The sequence below is a fragment of the Oncorhynchus masou genome, chromosome 8 (genome assembly GCF_036934945.1).
Source record: "Oncorhynchus masou masou isolate Uvic2021 chromosome 8, UVic_Omas_1.1, whole genome shotgun sequence".
Classification (NCBI taxonomy): Eukaryota; Metazoa; Chordata; class Actinopteri; order Salmoniformes; family Salmonidae; genus Oncorhynchus; species Oncorhynchus masou.
The window spans coordinates 8750094-8772966 of record NC_088219.1 but is presented as its reverse complement, the minus strand read 5'-3'; the positions used below and the strand labels follow the sequence as shown (position 1 = coordinate 8772966).

The following is a 22873-nucleotide window of genomic DNA, read 5'->3' as shown; positions in this document are numbered from 1 at the left end:
TAGACTGACCAGTACAGTAATAGTGTGGTATAGACTGACCAGTACAGTAATAGACTGACCAGTACAGTAATAGACTGACCAGTACAGTAATAATGTGGTATAGACTGACCAGTACAGTAATAGTGTGGTATAGACTGACCAGTACATTAATAGACTGACCAGTACAGTAATAGACTGACCAGTACAGTAATAATGTGGTATAGACTGACCAGTACAGTAATAGAGCGGTATAGACTGACCAGTACAGTAATAGTGTGGTATAGACTGACCAGTACAGTAATAGAGTGGTATAGACTGACCAGTACAGTAATAGACTGACCAGTACAGTAATAGACTGACCAGTACAGTAATAATGTGGTATAGACTGACCAGTACAGTAATAGAGCGGTATAGACTGACCAGTACAGTAATAGTGTGGTATAGACTGACGAGTACAGTAATAATGTGGTATAGACTGACCAGTACAGTAATAATGTGGTATAGATTGACCAGTACAGTAATAGAGTGGTATAGACTGACCAGTACAGTAATAATGTGGTATAGATTGACCAGTACAGTAATAGACTGACCAGTACAGTAATAGAGTGGTATAGACTGACCAGTACAGTAATAATGTGGTATAGACTGACCAGTACAGTAATAATGTGGTATAGATTGACCAGTACAGTAATAGAGTGGTATAGACTGACCAGTACAGTAATAATGTGGTATAGATTGACCAGTACAGTAATAGTGTGGTATAGACTGACCAGTACAGTAATAATGTGGTATAGATTGACCAGTACAGTAATAGAGTGGTATAGACTGACCAGTACAGTAATAGACTGACCAGTACAGTAATAGACTGACCAGTACAGTAATAGACTGACCAGTACAGTAATAGTGTGGTATAGACTGACCAGTACAGTAATAATGTGGTATAGATTGACCAGTACAGTAATAGACTGACCAGTACAGTAATAGAGTGGTATAGACTGACCAGTACAGTAATAGACTGACCAGTACAGTAATAGTGTGGTATAGACTGACCAGTACAGTAATAGTGTGGTATAGACTGACCAGTACAGTAATAGAGTGGTATAGACTGACCAGTACAGTAATAGTGTGGTATAGACTGACCAGTACAGTAATAGTGTGGTATAGACTGACCAGTACAGTAATAATGTGGTATAGACTGACCAGTACAGTAATAGAGTGGTATAGACTGACCAGTACAGTAATAGTGTGGTATAGACTGACCAGTACAGTAATAATGTGGTATAGACTGACCAGTACAGTAATAATGTGGTATAGACTGACCAGTACAGTAATAGTGTGGTATAGACTGACCAGTACAGTAATAGTGTGGTATAGACTGACCAGTACAGTAATAATGTGGTATAGACTGACCAGTACAGTAATAATGTGGTATAGACTGACCAGTACAGTAATAGAGTGGTATAGACTGACCAGTACAGTAATAGACTGACCAGTACAGTAATAGAGTGGTATAGACTGACCAGTACAGTAATAATGTGGTATAGACTGACCAGTACAGTAATAGAGTGGTATAGACTGACCAGTACAGTAATAATGTGGTATAGACTGACCAGTACAGTAATAGTGTGGTATAGACTGACCAGTACAGTAATAGTGTGGTATAGACTGACCAGTACAGTAATAATGTGGTATAGACTGACCAGTACAGTAATAATGTGGTATAGACTGACCAGTACAGTAATAGAGTGGTATAGACTGACCAGTACAGTAATAGACTGACCAGTACAGTAATAGTGTGGTATAGACTGACCAGTACAGTAATAGACTGACCAGTACAGTAATAGTGTGGTATAGACTGACCAGTACAGTAATAATGTGGTATAGATTGACCAGTACAGTAATAGACTGACCAGTACAGTAATAGAGTGGTATAGACTGACCAGTACAGTAATAGACTGACCCGTACAGTAATAGACTGACCAGTACAGTAATAGAGTGGTATAGACTGACCAGTACAGTAATAGACTGACCAGTACAGTAATAGAGTGGTATAGACTGACCAGTACAGTAATAATGTGGTATAGATTGACCAGTACAGTAATAATGTGGTATAGACTGACCAGTACAGTAATAGTGTGGTATAGATTGACCAGTACAGTAATAATGTGGTATAGACTGACCAGTACAGTAATAGACTGACCAGTACAGTAATAGACTGACCAGTACAGTAATAGTGTGGTATAGACTGACCAGAGAGTGTTTCTTCCTAGAGGACAGGTCCAGCGTAGTGTCATACAGACTTTCTACAAAGTTCCTCAGACACGGAACATTCACCTCGTTCTTCACCGTCTGCAAGGTCAAAGGGAAAAGGTCATAGGTCATACACAGAGCAGAGGGGTTACACATAGACCAATGTACAGGACAGGTACAGTATATTAGATATGAGAGATGTGAAGATATGGTATAGAGATATGTACTGCGGCTAGGGGGGACTAATATCTCCAGTGACATTATTGATTGATTAGGCACATTACAACATGAAGTAGAGTTAGAGGTACACTATATTAGACATGAGAGACTATGAGATATGAGAGAGATATGAGAAGATATGAGAGGATATGGGAGGATATGAGAAGATATGAGAAGATATGAGGGGATATGAGAGAGATGTGAGAGGATATGAGAAGATATGAGAGAGATGTGAGAGAGATGTGAGAGGATATGAGAGGATATGAGAAGATATGAGGGGATGTGAGAGAGATGTGAGAGAGATGTGAGAGGACATTAGAAGATATGAGAGGATATGAGAAGATATGAGGAGTGTGAGAGAGATGTGAGATGATATGAGGGGATATGAGGAGATATGAGAAGATATGAGGGGATGTGAGAAGATATGAGAGGATATGAAAAGATATGAGGGGATATGAGAAGATATGAGGAGTGTGAGAGGATATGCGACAAGTGTAGAGACAGACTGGTGTATAGACAGACTGGTGTTGATACAGACTGGTGTTGATACAGACTGGTGTAGAGACAGACTGGTGTAGAGACAGACTGGTGTGGAGACAGACTGGTGTTGATACAGACTGGTGTAGAGACAGACTGGTGTGGATACAGACTGGTGTGGATACAGACTGGTGTTGATACAGACTGGTGTAGAGACAGACTGGTGTAGAGACAGACTGGTGTATAGACGGACTGGTGTAGAGACAGACTGGTGTTGAGACAGACTGGTGTTGAGACAGACTGGTGTTGAGACAGACTGGTGTAGAGACAGACTGGTGTATAGACGGACTGGTGTAGAGACAGACTGGTGTTGAGACAGACTGGTGTAGAGACAGACTGGTGTTGAGACAGACTGGTGTAGAGACAGACTGGTGTAGAGACAGACTGGTGTGGAGACAGACTGGTGTTGATACAGACTGGTGTAGAGACAGACTGGTGTGGATACAGACTGGTGTAGAGACAGACTGGTGTTGATACAGACTGGTGTAGAGACAGACTGGTGTTGAGACAGACTGGTGTAGAGACAGACTGGTGTATAGACGGACTGGTGTAGAGACAGACTGGTGTTGAGACAGACTGGTGTAGAGACAGACTGGTGTAGAGACAGACTGACGTAGGGCAGACTGGTGTAGAGACAGACTGGTGTTGAGACAGACTGGTGTTGAGACAGACTGGTGTAGAGACAGACTGGTGTAGAGACAGACTGGTGTAGAGACAGACTGGTGTGGAGACAGACTGGTGTAGTGACATACTGGTGTGGAGATAAACTGGTACAGAGACAGACTGGTGTATAGACAGACTGGTGTAGAGACGGACTGGTGTAGAGACAGACTGGTGTTGATACAGACTGGTGTAGAGACAGACTGGTGTAGAGACAGACTGGTGTAGAGACAGACTGGTGTTGATACAGACTGGTGTAGAGACAGACTGGTGTTGATACAGACTGGTGTAGAGACAGACTGGTGTTGATACAGACTGGTGTAGAGACAGACTGGTGTTGATACAGACTGGTGTTGATACAGACTGGTGTAGAGACAGACTGGTGTTGATACAGACTGGTGTTGAGACAGACTGGTGTTGATACAGACTGGTGTTGATACAGACTGGTGTAGAGACAGACTGGTGTTGAGACAGACTGGTGTTGATACAGACTGGTGTAGAGACAGACTGACGTAGAGACAGACTGACGTAGAGACAGACTGGTGTATAGACGGACTGGTGTTGAGACAGACTGGTGTTGAGACAGACTGGTGTAGAGACAGACTGGTGTTGAGACAGACTGGTGTAGAGACAGACTGGTGTTGAGACAGACTGGTGTAGAGACAGACTTACTGCAGCTACAGGAACCAGTATCTCTACGAAGAGTCCAGCCAGAGAATGTTTAATGTCCTTATCCTTCACCTCCAGGAAATACTGGGCACACTCCTAGAGAGAGTTAAATATAAACATCATTATACACACTCCTAGAGAGAGTTATATATAAACATCATTATACACACTCCTAGAGAGAGTTAAATATAAACATCATTATACACACTCCTAGAGAGAGTTATATATAAACATCATTATACACACTCCTAGAGAGTTAAATATAAACATCATTATACACACTCCTAGAGAGAGTTAAATATAAACATCATTATACACACTCCTAGAGAGAGTTATATATAAACATCATTATACACACTCCTAGAGAGAGTTAAATATAAACATCATTATACACACTCCTAGAGAGAGTTATATATAAACATCATTATACACACTCCTAGAGAGTTAAATATAAACATCATTATACACACTCCTAGAGAGAGTTAAATATAAACATCATTATACACACTCCTAGAGAGTTATATATAAAAATCATTATACACACTCCTAGAGAGTTAAATATAAACATCATTATACACACTCCTAGAGAGAGTTAAATATAAACATCATTATACACACTCCTAGAGAGAGTTAAATACAAACATCATTATACACACTCCTAGAGAGTTAAATATAAACATCATTATACACACTCCTAGAGAGAGTTATATATAAACATCATTATACACACTCCTAGAGAGAGTTATATACAGTATATACATCATTATACACACGCCTAGAGAGAGTTAAATATAAACATCATTATACACACTCCTAGAGAGAGTTATATATAAACATCATTATACACACTCCTAGAGAGAGTTATATATAAACATCATTATACACACTCCTAGAGAGAGTTATATACAGTATATACATCATTATACACACGCCTAGAGAGAGTTAAATATAAACATCATTATACACACTCCTAGAGAGAGTTAAATATAAACATCATTATACACACTCCTAGAGAGAGTTATATACAGTATATACATCATTATACACACGCCTAGAGAGAGTTAAATATAAACATCATTATACACACTCCTAGAGAGAGTTAAATATAAACATCATTATACACACTCCTAGAGAGAGTTATATACAGTATATACATCATTATACACACTCCTAGAGAGAGTTATATACAGTATATACATCATTATACACACCCCTAGAGAGAGTTATATATAAACATCATTATACACACCCCTAGAGAGAGTTATATACAGTATATACATCATTATACACACCCCTAGAGAGAGTTATATATAAACATCATTATACACACTCCTAGAGAGAGTTATATATAAACATCATTATACACACTCCTAGAGAGAGTTAAATACATACATCATTATACACACCCCTAGAGAGGTATATACAGTATATATATCATTATACACACTCCTAGAGAGAGTTATATATATACATCATATGATTATACACTTAAGATAAACTGAGAGACACACCAAACAAAACATACGTGAATACTGAATGGATTCAGTAACCTGTAACGACACATGACAAGAAGCTCAGTCAACACCACTGAACCAGAAAAGCAAACGCGGCCATTTTGGATCCGGGGCGAAGGTACATGTAGGTCTCGACGAGGCAGTAACGATACACGTCCACTAAACAAACAAACAAACGCACGCACGCACGCACGCACACACACACACACACGCACACACGCACGCACGCACGCACGCACGCACACACACACACACACACACACATACACACACACACAGACGCACGCACACACACACACACACACACACACACACACACACACACACACACACACACACACACACACACACACACACACACACACACACACAGACGCACGCACGCGCACACACACACGCACACACACACACACACACACACCTGCATGAACTGGAAGGAGGCCTCGAAGTCCTCCACAGGGTACATCTTAATCCTAAAGAACTTGACTCCCATGATGAGGCTTATGGTCGACTGGAGAACATAGTGGTTCTGTTCCTTCTGTCTCAACTCCTTCAGCTCAAAGATGAACTTCTTCCTCACAGCAGGGAATCTGGAGGCACAGACACACACGGGAGGTAAACCAAATCCTTCACTTATCACGCCAATCTGATACATCTTTATACATATAGCTAACAGTGTCTTTATACATACAGTTTATACAGCTACAGTTATCTCCATGTCCTTGCTGTTGCTTTGTTTGTTTGTTTGTTTGTTTGTTTGTTTGTTTGTTTGTGTATTTAGTTGTGTTGCACCTCTTACCAGGCTATTGAGAGATAATGTGTGTGCCGAACCAGGCTATTGAGAGAAAATGTGTGTAGCCAGGCTATTGGGAGATAATGTGTGTGCCGAACCAGGCTATTGAGAGATAATGTGTGTAGCCAGGCTATTGGGAGATCATGTGTGTTCCATACCAGGCTATTGGGAGATGATGTGTGTGCCGTACCAGGCTATTGGGAAATAATGTGCGTTCCATACCAGGCTATTGGGAGATAATGTGTCTTCCGTACCAGGCTATTGGGAGATAATGTGTAATCCATACCAGGCTATTGGGAGATAATGTGTGTGCCGAACCAGGCTATTGAGAGATAATGTGCATTCCATACCAGGCTATTGGGAGAAAATGTGTGTAGCCAGGCTACTGGGAGATAATGTTTGGACCGTACCAGGCTATTGGGAGATCATGTTTGGACCGTACCAGGCTATTCGGAGATAATGTGTGTGCCATACCAGGCTATTGGGAGATAATGTGTGTGCCATACCAGGCTATTGGGAGATAATGTGTGTGCCGTACCAGGTTATTGGGAGATAATGTGCGTGCCGTACCAGGCTATTGGGAGATAATGTGTTCCGTACCAGGCTATTGGGAGATAATGTGTGTGCCGTACCAGGCTATTGGGAGATAATGTGTGTGCCGTACCAGGCTATTGGGAGATAATGTGTGTGCCGTACCAAGCTATTGGGAGATAATGTGTGTGCCGTACCAAGCTATTGGGAGATAATGTGTGTAGCCAGGCTATTGGGAGATCATGTTTGGACCGTACCAAGCTATTGGGAGATAATGTGTGTGCCGTACCAGGCTATTGGGAGATAATGTGTGTGCCGTACCAGGCTATTGGGAGATAATGTGTGTGCCGTACCAGGCTATTGGGAGATAATGTGCGTGCCGTACCAGGCTATTGGGAGATAATGTGTGTGCCGTACCAGGCTATTGGGAGATAATGTGTGTGCCGTACCAGGCTATTGGGAGATAATGTGTGTGCCGTACCAGGCTATTGGGAGATAATGTGTGTGCCGTACCAGGCTATTGGGAGATAATGTGTTCCGTACCAGGCTATTCGGAGATAATCTGTAAAGAGGTTATAGTAGTTGGGTCTCCATCTGTCCTGGGCCTCACTGGATTACTGAGAAGCATAACACCCCCTCCTAAAACCACCAAAATACTGTGTATCTGTGGACCAACAACCTTCCATCACTATAATGGACCAACAACCTTCCATCACTATAATGGACCAACAACCTTCAATCACTATAATGGACCAACAACCTTCCATCACTATAATGGTGTCAGTAATGGCCTAGCTCAAATCACACACTACATCACACACTACATCACACACACAGAGGTACAATCATCTTTTACCATCGCCATCTGTGTATGTGTGTGTGTGTGTGTGTGTGTGTGTGTGTGTGTGTGTGTGTGTGTGCATGCACCCTCCTACCTGGACTGTGCGACGACCCCCACCACCTCAGCATAGAGGTCAGCCACCATGTGCATGTTCCCTGTGTTGGGACCGAGGTAGCCCTCCTTGTACTTGAAGTGTTTGAAAGCCAGGTTAATAACTTCCTGAATCAACCCATCCATCAGAGGATGGAGTGGGATCTGAGGAGAGAGAGAGTGAGGGGGACGGAGGAAAATAAGGAAGGAAGGAATGGGATGAAGACAGAGAGGGAGAAAGAGGAGAGGAGAGGAGAGGAGAGGAGAGGAGAGGAGAGGAGAGGAGAGGAGAGGAGAGGAGAGGAGAGGAGAGGATTCAGTGATCTTCTTCCTCATGCCAGATATTACAAGCCTGGTCAGGTAAACTCAGCAAAAAAAGAAACGTCTCTTTTTCAGGACCTCGTCTTTCAAAGATAATTCGTAAAAATTCAAATAACTTCAAAGATCTACATTGTAAAGGGTGTGAACACTGTTTCCCATGCTTGTTCAATGAACCATAAACATTTAATGAACATGCACCTGTGGAACGGTCATTAAGACACTAACAGCTTACAGACGGTAGGCAATTAAGGTCCCAGTTATGATAACTTAGGACACTAAAGAGGACTTTCTACTGACTCTGAAAAACACAAAAAGAAAGATGCCCAGGGTCCCTGTACATCTGCGTGAACATGCCTTAGGCATGCTGCAAGGAGGCATGAGGACTGCAGATGTGGGCAGGGCAATAAATTGCAATGTCTGTACTGTGAGGAGCCTAAGACAGCGCTACAGGGAGACAGGATGGACAGCTGATCGTCCTCGAAGTGTAGCAACACCTGCACAGGATCGGTACATCTGAACATCACACCTGCGGGACAGATACAGGATGGCAACAACAACTGCCCGAGATACACCAGGAACACACAATCCCTCCATCAATGCTCAGAGTGTCTGCAATAGGCTGAGAGAGGCTGGACTGAGGGCTTGTAGGCCTGTTGTAAGGCAGGTGCTCACCAGACATCACTGGCAACAACGTCACCTATGGGCACAAATCCACCGTCGCTGAACCAGACAGGACTGGCAAAAAGTGCTCTTCACTGACGAGTCGCGGTTTTGTTTCACCAGGGGTGATGGTCGGATTTGCGTTTATCGTTGAAGGAATGAGCGTTACACCGAGGCCTGTACTCTGGAGCGGGATCGATTTGGAGGTGGAGGGTCCATCATGGTCTGGGGCGGTGTGTCACAGCATCATCGGACTGAGCTTGTTGTCATTGCAGGCAATCTCAACGCTGTGTGTTACAGGGAAGACATCCTCCTCCCTCATGTGGTACCCTTCCTGCAGGCTCATCCTGACATGACCCTCCAGCATGACAATGCCACCAGCCATACTGCTCGTTCTGTGTGTGATTTCCTGCAAGACAGGAATGTCAGTGTTCTGCCATGGACAGCGAAGAGCCCGGATCTCAATCCGGTTGAGCACGTCTGGGACCTGTTGGATCAGAGGGTGAGGGCTAGGGCCATTCCCCCCAGAAATGTCCGGGAACTTGCAAGTGCCTTGGTGGAAGAGTGGGGTAACATCTCACAGCAAGAACTGGCAAGTCTGGTGCAGTCCATGAGGAGGAGATGCACTGCAGTACTTAATGCAGCTGGTGGCCACACCGGCTTGATTTTGACCCCCCCTTTGTTCAGGGACACATTATTCCATTTCTGTTATGTTCATACAAATATTTACACATCGAGTTTGCTGAAAATAAACGCAGTTGACAGTGAGGGGACTTTTTTTTTTTTGCTGAGTTTATTACAGCTAACCACATCATATACTATAGCACTCTTGTGCCCGACGGCTCATTCAATCACCTGGCAACCATTGGTTGATGCATGCAACGTCTGAGCAGGGGAACGCGACCATAATATGCAGCGTTTGGTGATGAACCACACAGCTTTACCTGTTTGAGTACTTCTATGAGCACCAGGGAGAAGATGAAGTCTATGGCCAGATCCCTCCTCTCCAGCAAGTAGTCCTTCTGCTGCTCATCACTGAGAGAGGGAGAGAGAGAGGGGGAGAGAGAGAGAGAAGAGAGAGAGAGAGAGAGAGACAGAGGTAGAGATAGAGAGAGATATAAAGAAAGACAGAGAGAGACAGAAAGGGAAAGTGTTTAGAACATTTTGTAAGTCAGTTGATTATTTCACAGTTGATTATTTCTTGTAGTAGTGTAGTAGTGTCTACCTCTTGGACTTGGTGTTGGCCCTGGGTCTGTATTCATGACTCTCGTCCTCTAGTCCATTTTGTCTTTTATACCAGTCAAACAGTGTCTTCAGAATGGAGGGGAGACAGTACTCAGCCAGAGAACTCATTGTACTGATTAACTAGAGAGAGAGAGAGAGAGAGAGAGACAGAGAGACAGAGACAGAGGCAGGGAAAGAGGGAGGGAGGGAGAGAGGGAGAGAGGGAGAGAGGGAGAGAGGCGGGAGGGAGGGGAAGAGAAGTGGAGAGGAGGAGGACAGAGAGAGGAGGAAATGGAGAGGATGAGGAGGACAGAGAGAGGAGGGAGTAGAGAGGAGGACAGAGAGAGGAGGGAATGGAGAGGAGAGGAGGAGGACAGAGAGAGGAGGGAGTGGAAAGGAGAGGAGGAGAAGGAGGAGGAGAACAGAGAGGGGAGGGAGTGGAAAGGAGAGGAGGAGGACAGAGAGAGAGGAGGGAGGGGAAAGGAGAGGAGGAGTAAGACAGAGAGGAGGGAGTGGAGAGGAGGACAGAGAGAGGAGGGAGTAGAGAGGAGGACAGAGAGAGGAGGGAGTAGAGAGGAGGACAGAGAGAGGAGGGAGTAGAGAGGAGAGGAGGAGGACAGCGAGAGGAGGGAGTGGAAAGGAGAGGAGGAGGACAGAGAGAGGAGGGAGTAGAGAGGAGAGGAGGAGGACAGCGAGAGGAGGGAGTGGAAAGGAGAGGAGGAGGACAGAGAAAGGAGGGAGTAGAGAGGAGAGGAGGAGGACAGAGAAAGGAGGGAGTAGACAGCGAGAGGAGGGAGTGGAAAGGAGAGGAGGAGGACAGAGAAAGGAGGGAGTGGATAAAAATAAATGTCCCACATATTTCTAGGTTTATTTTTCCATCATCCTTGATGAGTTCAATGTGGTTCATGCTGGACTATAAACCAGTTTGACCCCCAGAGAGAGATAAGATACAAAAGAAACACACAGACGCTCGCATTACCTGTCGTTAACAGTAATACTAGCACCTTTCAGTAGCATTGAAGCTAGCATTACCTGTCGTTAACAGTAGTACTAGCAGATTCCAGTAGCATTGAAGCTAGCATTACCTGTCATTCACAGTAATACTAGTACCTTCCAGTAGCATTGAAGCTAGCATTACTTGTCGTTAACAGTAATACTAGCACCTTCCAGTAGCATTGACGCTAGCATTACCTGTCGTTAACAGTAATACTACCACCTTCCAGTAGCATTGAAGCTAGCATTACCTGTCGTTAACAGTAATACTACCACCTTCCAGTAGCATTGAAGCTAGCATTACCTGTCGTTAACAGTAATACTAGCACCTTTCAGTAGCATTGAAGCTAGCATTACCTGTCGTTAACAGTAATACTACCACCTTCCAGTAGCATTGAAGCTAGCATTACTTGTCGTTAACAGTAGTACTGGCAGATTCCAGTAGCATTGAAGCTAGCGTCACCTGCTGTTAACACATACCTGGTCAAACTGTAGATCCTCTCCTCTCTGTAGTGACTTGTTGAGAGGCTTCTCCTGTAGAAAGGAGAAGAGAGGAGAGGAGAGGAGAGGAGAGGAGAGGAGAGGAGAGGAGAGGAGAGGAGAGGAGAGGAGAGGAGAGGAGAGGAGAGGAAAATGGTGATTAGTTATGACATATACGTATACTTTGTGACAGTTCACAGCTCAGGTACTAAGTTTAGTCTGACTTTTTCTCCCTTCATCACTCACAGGTAGAGGTCTTAAAGAGCCCGGGTGGACCAGAAATGGACCCGATATGACCCCGATATGACCCCGATATGGACCCCGATATGGACCCCGATATGAACCCCGATATGGACCCCGAATAGACCCCGATATGACCCCGATATGAACCCGATATGGACCCCGATATGACCCCGATATGACCCCGATATGGACCCCGATAGGGACCCCGATATGGACCCCGATATGACCCCGATATGACCCCGATATGGACCCCGATATGGACCCCGATATGGACCCGATATGGACCCCGATATGGACCCCGATATGGACCCCGATATGGACCCGATATGGACCCGATATGGAAACAGATATGGACCCCGATAGGGACCCCGATAGGGACCCCGATATGGACCCGATATGGACCCGATATGGACCCGATATGGAAACAGATATGGACCCGATATGAACCCCGATATGGACCCGATATGGACCCGATATGGAAACAGATATGGACCCCGATAGGGACCCCGATAGGGACCCCGATATGGACCCGATATGGACCCGATATGGACCCGATATGGAAACAGATATGACCCCGATATGGACCCCGATATGGACCCCGATAGGGACCCCGATATGGACCCGATATGGACCCGATATGGACCCGATATGGACCCCGATATGGACCCCGATATGACCCGATATGACCCCGATATGGACCCCGATATGAACCCCGATATGACCCCGATAGGGACCCCGATATGACCCCGATATGGACCCCGATATGACCCCGATAGGGACCCCGATATGACCCCGATATGACCCCGATATGGACCCCGATATGACCCCGATATGACCCCGATATGGACCCCGATATGACCCCGATATGACCCCTTTATGGACCCGATATGACCCCGATATGGACCCGATATGGACCCCGATATGACCCCGATATGGACCCCGATATGACCCCGATATGACCCCGATATGGACCCCGATATGACCCCGATATGGACCCGATATGACCCCGATATGGACCCCGATATGACCCCGATATGACCCCTTTATGGACCCGATATGACCCCGATATGGACCCGATATGACCCCGATATGGACCCCGATATGACCCCGATATGACCCCGATATGACCACGATATGACCCCGATATGACCCCGATATAACCCCGATATGGACCCCGATATGACCCCGATATGGACCCCGATATGGACCCCGATATGACCCCGATATGGACCCGATATGACCCCGATATGGACCCCGATATGACCCCGATATGACCCCGATATGACCCCGATATAACCCCGATATGGACCCCGATATGACCCCGATATGGACCCCGATATGGACCCCGATATGGACCCGATATGGACCCCGATATGACCCCGATATGGACCCCGATATGGACCCGATATGGACCCGATATGGACCCCGATATGGACCCCGATATGGACCCCGATATGGACCCCGATATGACCCCCGATATGACCCGATATGGACCCGATATGGACCCGATATGGACCCCGATGTGACCCCGATATGACCCGATATGGACCCGATATGGACCCCGATGTGACCCCGATATGACCCGATATGGACCCCGATATGGACCCCGATATGGACCCGATATGGACCCCGATATGGACCCGATATGGACCCCGATATGGACCCCGAATAGACCCCGATATGACCCCGATATGGACCCGATATGGACCCCGATATGACCCCGATAGGGACCCCGATATGACCCCGATATGACCCCGATATGGACCCCGATATGACCCCGATATGGACCCCGATATGGACCCCGATATGACCCCGATAGGGACCCCGATATGACCCCGATATGGACCCCGATGTGACCCCGATATGGACCCGATATGGACCCCGATATGACCCCGATAGGGACCCCGATATGACCCCGATATGACCCCGATATGACCCCGATATGACCCCGATATGACCCCGATATGGACCCCGATATGACCCCGATATGACCCCGATATGGACCCCGATATGACCCCGATAGGGACCCCGATATGACCCCGATATGACCCCGATATGACCCCGATATGGACCCCGATATGGACCCCGATATGGACCTGGGAACTGAGACTAGATTAGGGGTAACTTTTCACCTGAAACGCCCAGATTAATGAATTAGATTAACTGGTCTTTAAAAAAAAAAAAAAAACTAGTATTATGTCGATATTTAGCTAATAATAATATAGCATAGCTTTGATTTCAACCCTGTGTAAAATGCCAAAGGTTTTGACTGTTTGGAACTCTACGGAGGAGAGCTGCTCTTCTCCTGTTCTGACCAGTGTGGCTCACAAAAAAAACGATTGCTGTCCTTGTTATGAAATTACAACTTTACCCTGTTTGTGTAAAAAATGAACAAAGGCACTCTGTTTAAAGCAAAACGACTAAAACCATGTGTGATCTCGCTCTCCGTAGCCGACGATGACTAAGACCTTTAAACAGGCTAACATTCACCAGGCCGCAGGGTCAGACAGATTACCAGAATACATAGTCAGAAAATGAGCGGACCAGCTGTCAAGTTTCTTCACTGAGTTTTTCAACCAATCTCTGGCCCAGTCTGTAATACCAACATGTTTCATGCAGACCACCATAGTCCCTGTGCCCAGCTTTGAAAGGCTGGTCATGGCTCACATCAACACCATTATCCCAGGAACACTAGACCCACTCCAATTTTGCATACCGCCCTAAGAGATCCACAGATGATGCAATCTCTATTGCACTCCACACTGCCCTTTCCCACCTGGACAAAAGGAACACTTATGTAAGAATGTGATCTATTGACTACAGCTCATCACTAAGCTAAGGACCTTGGGACTGAACACCTCCCTCTGCAACTGGATCCTGGACTTCCTGACAGGTCGCCCCCAGGTGGTGAGGGTAGGTAGCAACACATCCGCCACGCTGATCCTCAACACAGGGGCCCCTCAGGGGTGCATACTCAGTCCTCTCCTGTACTCCCTGTTCACCAATGGCTGCATGGCCAAGCACGACTCCAACACCATCATTAAATTTGCAGACGACACAACAGTGGTAGGCCTGATCACCGACAATGGTGAGACATTCTATAGGAGGTCAGAGACCTGGCCGGGTGGTGCCAGAATAACAACCTATCCCTCAACATGATCAAGACAAAGGAGATGATTGTGGACTACAGGACAAGGAGGACCGAGCACGCCCACATTCTCATCGACGGGGCTGTAGTGGAGCAGGTTTAGAGCTTCAAGTTCCTTGGTGTCCACATCAACAACAAACTAACATGGTCCAAGAACACCAAGACAGTCGTGAAGAGGGCACGACAACACCTTTACCCCCTCAGGAGACTGAAAAGATTTGGCATGGGTCCTCAGATCCTCAAAAGGTTCTACAGCTGCACCATCGAGAGCATCCTGACTGGTTGGTATGGCAACTGCTCGGCCTCCGACCGCAAGGCACTACAGAGGGTAGTGTGTACAGCCCAGTACATCACTGGGGCCAAGCTTCCTGCCATCCAGGACCTCTACACCAGGCAGTGTCACAGGAAGGCCCTAAAAATTGTTAAAGACTCCAGCCACCCTCATCATAGACTGTTCTCTCTGCTACCGCATGACAAGCGGTACCGGAGCTCCAAGTCTAGGTCCAAGAGGCTTCTTAACAGCTTCTACCCCCAAACCATAAGACTCCTGAACAGCTAATCAAATGGCTACGCAGACTATTATCATTGCCCCCCCCCAGATAAAATGTGATTTGATTTGATTTACAGGCTTAGTTCAACAAGCTGCTGCCATTCATTCACAGAAGATCATAGGTATTGTAATATATATATATATATATATTTTTAATTTTACCTTTATTTAACCAGGCAAGTCAGTTAAGAACACATTTTAATTTCAATGACGGCCTAGGAACAGTGGGTTAACTGCCTGTTCAGGGGTAGAACGACAGATTTGTACCTTGTCAGCTCGATTACTATGAATGTTTACTATGACTCTGGTGTAGACTAAGAGTGTTTACTATGAGTGTTTATTATGAGTGTTTACTATGAGTGTTTACTATGACTATGGTGTAGACTAAGAGTGTTTACTATGAGTGTTTACTATGAGTGTTTACTATGAGTGTTTACTATGACTGTTTACTATGACTATGGTGTAGACTAAGAGTGTTTACTATGAGTGTTTACTATGAGTGTTTACTATGAGTGTTTACTATGAATGTTTACTATGACTCTGGTGTAGACTAAGAGTGTTTACTATGAGTGTTTACTATGAGTGTTTACTATGAGTGTTTACTATGACTATGGTGTAGACTAAGAGTGTTTACTATGAGTGTTTACTATGAGTGTTTACTATGAGTGTTTACTATGACTATGGTGTAGACTATGAGTGTTTACTATGAGTGTTTACTATGAGTGTTTACTATGACTATGCTGTAGACTAAGAGTGTTTACTATGAGTGTTTACTATGAGTGTTTACTATGACTATGGTGTAGACTAAGAGTGTTTACTATGAGTGTTTACTATGAATATGGTGTAGACTAAGAGTGTTTACTATGAGTGTTTACTATGAATGTTTACTATGACTCTGGTGTAGACTAAGAGTGTTTACTATGAGTGTTTACTATGAGTGTTTACTATGAGTGTTTACTATGAGTGTTTACTATGAATGTTTACTATGACTCTGGTGTAGACTAAGAGTGTTTACTATGAGTGTTTACTATGAGTGTTTACTATGAGTGTTTACTATGAGTGTTTACTATGAGTGTTTACTATGACTCTGGTGTAGACTAAGAGTGTTTACTATGAGTGTTTACTATGAGTGTTTACTATGAGTGTTTACTATGACTATGGTGTAGACTATGAGTGTTTACTATGACTATGGTGTAGACTAAGAGTGTTTACTATGAGTGTTTACTATGAGTGTTTACTATGACTATGCTGTAGACTAAGAGTGTTTACTATGAGTGTTTACTATGAGTGTTTACTATGACTATGGTGTAGACTAAGAGTGTTTACTACGAGTGTTTACTATGAATATGGTGTAGACTATGAGTGTTTACTATGAGTATTTACTATGAGTGTTTACTATGAATGTTTACTATGACTCTGGTGTAGACTAAGAGTGTTTACTATGAGTGTTTACTATGAGTGTTTACTATGAATGTTTACTATGACTCTGGTGTAGACTATGAGTGTTTACTATGAGTGTTTACTATGAGTGTTTACTATGACTATGGTGTAGACTATGAGTGAAATGCTTCCTTACAGACAATACAGAGAGAAACAGAAAAATAATAACACAAGGAATAAATACACAATGAGTAAAAATAACATGGTTAAATATATCCCTAACAAACACACACAGCTTCATCTGAAAAGCAGATCCTCATTCTTTGCTTTAGCTTGGCTTATCTACATCTAGTGGCATGTCTCAGTGACACACAGTGACATTTGTTAGAGACAACCTTTAAACTATTAGACTGATGAAAGTCAGCTGAGACTAAGAGACAAGGAGAGAGGGAGAGAGAGAGGGAGAGAGGGAGGGAGAGAGAGGAAGAGAGAGAGCGAGAGAGAGGGAGAGGGGGAGAGAGGGAGGGAGAGAGGAAGAGAGCGGGAGAGCGAGAGAGGGGGAGAGAGAGAGGAAGAGAGCGAGAGAGAGAGAGAGAGAGAGAGAGAGAGAGAGGGGGGGGGAGGAAGGGAGAGGGAGGAAGAGAGAGAGAGAGCAAGTGAGAGGGAGGAAGAGAGAGAGGGGGGAGAGAGGGAGGGAGAGAGGAAGAGAGCGGGAGAGAGAGAGAGAGAGAGAGGGGGAGAGAGAGAGGAAGAGAACGAGAGAGATAGAGACAGAGAGAGAGGGAGAGGGAGGGAGCGAGAGGGGGAGAGATGGAGGGAGAGAGAGCGAGAGCGAGAGAGAAATAAAGCCCTTGAATTGAATTGAATTGAGAAATATGGGACAAACACCAAATTGAGACTCTGCATGCAAAATTCTGCAAAGATATATCCTTAATGTACAATGTAAAACACTAAATAATGCAGGCAGAGCAGAATTAGGCTGATGCCCGCTAATGATCAAAATCCAGAAAAGAGACGTTAAATTCTACAACCACCTCAAAGGAAGTGATTCCCAAACCTTCCATATCAAAGCCATCACCTACAGAGAGATGAACCTGGAGAAGAGCCCCCTAAGCAAGCTGGTCCTGGGGCTCTGTTCACAATCACAAACACACCCCACAGAGCCCCAGGACAGCAACACAATTACACCCAGTGAAATCAAGAGAAAACAAAAAGATAATTACTATAACATTGGAAAGAATTAACAAAAAAAACAGAGCAAACTAGAATGCTATTTGGCCCTACACAGAGAGTACACAGTGGCAGAATACCTGACCACTGTGACTGACCCAAACCTAAGGACAGCTTTGACTATGTACAGACTCAGTGAGCATAGCCTTGCTATTGAGAAAGGCCGCCGTAGGCAGACATGGCTCTCAAGAGAAGACAGGCTATGTGCTCACTGCCCACAAAATGAGGTGGAAACTGAGCTGCACTTCCTAACCTCCTGCCCAATGTATGACCATATTAGAGACACATATTTCCCTCAGATTACACAGATCCACAAAGAATATTAAAACAAATCACATTTTGATAAACTCTCATATCTACATTTACATTTAAGTCATTTAGCAGACGCTCTTATCCAGAGCGACTTACTGGGTGAAATTCCACAGTGTGCCATCACAGCAGCAAGATTTGTGACCTGTTGCCACAAGAAAACTGCAACCAGTGAAGAACAAACACCATCGAAATTGTACTTTAACTACTTTAACTATTGTACTTTAACTATTTGTACATCATTACAACACTGTATAGACAAAATATGACATTTGAAATGTCTTTATTCTTTTGGAACTTCTGTGTGTGTAATGTTTACTGTTCAGTTTGATTGTTTATCTCACTTTGGTTTATTATCTCTTATCACTTGCTTTGGCAATGTTAACATGTGTTTCCCATGCCAATAAAGTCCTTAAATTGTATTTAACTTAATTGAGAGAGAGAGAGAGAGAGAGAGAGAGAGAGAGAGAGAGGAGGAAGAGAGGGAAAGAGATGGAGAGAGAGAGGGAGAGAGAGAGGGAAATAGAGGGATAGAGAGGGAGAAAGAGGGATAGAGAGGGATTAAGAGAGGGAGAGAGAGGGGTAGAGAGGGAGAAAGAGAGGGAGAGAGAGGGGTAGAGAGGGAGAAAGAGAGGGAGAGAGAGGGACAGAGAGGAAGAAAAAGAGGGAGAGAGAGGGGAAGAGAGGGAGAAAGAGAGAGAGGGACAGAGAGGGAGAGAGAGGGCTAGAGAGGGAGAAAGAGAGAGAGGGAGAGAGAGGGAGAAAGAGAGAGAACGACAGAGAGGGAGAGAGAGGGATAGAGAGGGAGTAAGAGAGGGAGGGACAGAGGGGGATAGAGAGGGAGAAAGAGAGGGAGAGAGGGGAAGAGAGGGAGAAAGAGAGAGAGAGAGAGAGGGGGGCAGAGAGGGAGAGAGAGGGATAGAGAGGGAGAAAGAGAGGGAGAGAGAGGGAGAAAGATAGGGAGAGGGAGAGGGAGAGAGAGGGAGAAAGAGAGGGAGAGAGAGGGATAGAGAGGGAGAGAGAGGGACAGAGAGGGAGAGAGGGGGATAGAGAGGGAGAGAGAGAGGGAGATAGAGAGGGGGAAAGAGAGAGAGGGACAGAGAGGGACAGAGAGGGAGAGAGAGGGAGGGAGAGAGAGAGGGAGATAGAGAGGGGGAAAGAGAGAGAGGGACAGAGAGGGATAGAGAGGGAGAAAGAGAGAGAGGGCCAGAGAGGGATAGAGAGGGAGAGAGAGAGAGAGGGACAGAGGGAGAGAGAGAGAGGGAGAAAGAGAGGGAGAGAGAGAGGGGGATAGAGAGGGACAGAGAGGGAGAGAGAGGGATAGAGAGGGACAGAGAGGGACAGAGAGGGATAAAGAGGGATAGAGGGACAGAGAGGGATAGAGAGGGAGAAAGAGAGGGAGAGAGAGGGATAGAGAGGGAGAAAGAGAGGGACAGAGAGGGACAGAGAGGGAGAGAGAGGGATAGAGAGGGATAGAGAGGGACAGAGAGGGAGAGAGAGGGATAGAGAGGGAGAAAGAGAGGGAGATAGAGGGAGAGAGAGGGAGAGAGATAGAGAGAGGGAGGGAGAGAGACACTGCACTGACCAGTGGTTCGGCCATGATGATGCGTATCTTCCTCTCGGAGACGGAGGTGAAGTTTGCGAACAGACTCTTGAGGACGAACTCCCCTGGCTTGCTCTCGGGGTCCACAGTAACAGGCACCATGGCGACGGGACCCTTCCTCTCTGACGAGGGACCGCTGCTGGGGGGGAGGGGTGGCTTTAGGCCCACAGGAGAGGCTATGGAGAGAGGATATCAATAAATGAATCAATTAGTCAGTCACATTCATGTCCTGTTTTTAACATGAGATGCTGCAGAAACAATCAATGAAATAATCAGTCAATCAAACCCACAGCAGATCAAAGGTGACATGCCGGCTGTTCAGCTGATTCTATATCACATGAACCAACTCTTTACGCTGCCGTACAGGATACAGTACAGGTCTGCTGTACAGGTCTATCTATTACTAGGATATAGTCTAGATACAGTCCTTCTGTCTCTCTGTCTCTCCCTCTCCTATCTATTACTAGGATATAGTCTAGATACAGTCCTTCTGTCTCTCTGTCTCTCCCTCTCCTATCTATTACTAGGATATAGTCTAGATACAGTCCTTCTGTCTCTCTGTCTCTCCCTCTCCTATCTATTACTAGGATATAGTCTAGATACAGTCCTTCTGTCTCTCTGTCTCTCCCTCTCCTATCTATTACTAGGATATAGTCTAGATACAGTCCTTCTGTCTCTCTGTCTCTCCCTCTCCTATCTATTACTAGGATATAGTCTAGATACAGTCCTTCTGTCTCTCTGTCTCTCCCTCTCCTATCTATTACTAGGATATAGTCTAGATACAGTCCTTCTGTCTCTCTGTCTCTCCCTCTCCTATCTATTACTAGGATATAGTCTAGATACAGTCCTTCTGTCTCTCTGTCTCTCCCTCTCCTATCTATTACTAGGATATAGTCTAGATACAGTCCTTCTGTCTCTCTGTCTCTCCCTCTCCTATCTATTACTAGGATATAGTCTAGATACAGTCCTTCTGTCTCTCTGTCTCTCCCTCTCCTATCTATTACTAGGATATAGTCTAGATACAGTCCTTCTGTCTCTCTGTCTCTCCCTCTCCTATCTATTACTAGGATATAGTCTAGATACAGTCCTTCTGTCTCTCTGTCTCTCCCTCTCCTATCTATTACTAGGATATAGTCTAGATACAGTCCTTCTCTCTCTCTGTCTCTCCCTCTCCTATCTATTACTAGGATATAGTCTAGATACAGTCCTTCTGTCTCTCTGTCTCTCCCTCTCCTATCTATTACTAGGATATAGTCTAGATACAGTCCCTCTCTCTCTCTGTCTCTCCCTCTCCTATCTATTACTAGGATATAGTCTAGATACAGTCCCTCTCTCTCTCTGTCTCTCCCTCTCCTATCTATTACTAGGATATAGTCTAGATACAGTCCCTCTCTCTCTCTGTCTCTCCCTCTCCTATCTATTACTAGGATATAGTCTAGATACAGTCCCTCTCTCTCTCTGTCTCTCCCTCTCCTATCTATTACTAGGATATAGTCTAGATACAGTCCCTCTCTCTCTCTGTCTCTCCCTCTCCTATCTATTACTAGGATATAGTCTAGATACAGTCCTTCTGTCTCTCTGTCTCTCCCTCTCCTATCTATTACTAGGATATAGTCTAAATACAGTCCCTCTTTCTCTCTCTGTCTCTCCCTTTCCCTCTGTCTCTCTCCCTCTTTCTCTCTCTGTCTCTCCCTTTCCCTCTGTCTCTCTCCCTCTTTCTCTCTCTGTCTCTCCATTTCCCTCTGTCTCTCTCTCTCTCTCTCTCTCTCTCTCTCTCTGTCTCTCCATTTCCCTCCCTCTCTCACAGGCTGGAGGGTAGACCTGGTTGCCACACACAGGCTGGAGGGTAGACCAGGTTACCACACACAGGCTGGAGGGTAGACCAGGTTGCCACACACAGGCTGGAGGGTAGACCAGGTTGCCACACACAGGCTGGAGGGTAGACCAGGTTGTGTGTCCACTGGGGATGGAGGGGAGACCAGGTTGTGTGTCCACTGGGGATGGAGGGGAGACCAGGTTGTGTGTCCAATGGGGATGGAGGGGAGACCAGGTTGTGTGTCCACTGGGGATGGAGGGGAGACCAGGTTGTGTGTCCACTGGGGATGGAGGCTAGACCAGGTTGTGTGTCCACTGGGGATGGAGGGGAGACCAGGTTGTGTGTCCACTGGGGATGGAGGCTAGACCAGGTTGTGTGTCCACTGGGGATGGAGGGGAGACCAGGTTGTGTGTCCACTGGGGATGGAGGGGAGACCAGGTTGTGTGTCCACTGGGGATGGAGGGGAGACCAGGTTGTGTGTCCACTGGGGATGGAGGCTAGACCAGGTTGTGTGTCCACTGGGGATGGAGGGGAGACCAGGTTGTGTGTCCACTGGGGATGGAGGCTAGACCAGGTTGTGTGTCCACTGGGGATGGAGGGGAAACCAGGTTGTGTGTCCACTGGGGATGGAGGGGAGACCAGGTTGTGTGACCACTGGGGATGGAGGGGAGACCAGGTTGTGTGTCCACTGGGGATGGAGGCTAGACCAGGTTGTGTGTCCACTGGGGATGGAGGGGAGACCAGGTTGTGTGTCCACTGGGGATGGAGGGGAGACCAGGTTGTGTGTCCACTGGGGATGGAGGGGAGACCAGGTTGTGTGTCCACTGGGGATG

At 45.7% G+C, this 22873-nt stretch overlaps 1 protein-coding gene across 7 annotated transcripts in view; it reads right to left on the bottom strand.

Moving 5' to 3' along the window:
- LOC135544042 (protein furry homolog) overlaps positions 1-22873 on the bottom strand; it is a 154718-nt gene that overhangs the window by 98326 nt on the left and 33519 nt on the right. For all 7 annotated transcript variants that reach the window (XM_064971394.1, XM_064971395.1, XM_064971397.1 and 4 more), the window contains exons 2-9: positions 20207-20400; positions 11762-11815; positions 10290-10429; positions 10009-10099; positions 8088-8248; positions 6250-6418; positions 4318-4410; positions 2230-2328 (exon numbers count right to left, since the gene is read on the bottom strand). In XM_064971394.1, the coding sequence (XP_064827466.1) occupies positions 2230-2328; positions 4318-4410; positions 6250-6418; positions 8088-8248; positions 10009-10099; positions 10290-10429; positions 11762-11815; positions 20207-20400 (1001 nt within the window). The remainder of the gene's footprint in view (positions 1-2229; positions 2329-4317; positions 4411-6249; positions 6419-8087; positions 8249-10008; positions 10100-10289; positions 10430-11761; positions 11816-20206; positions 20401-22873) is intronic.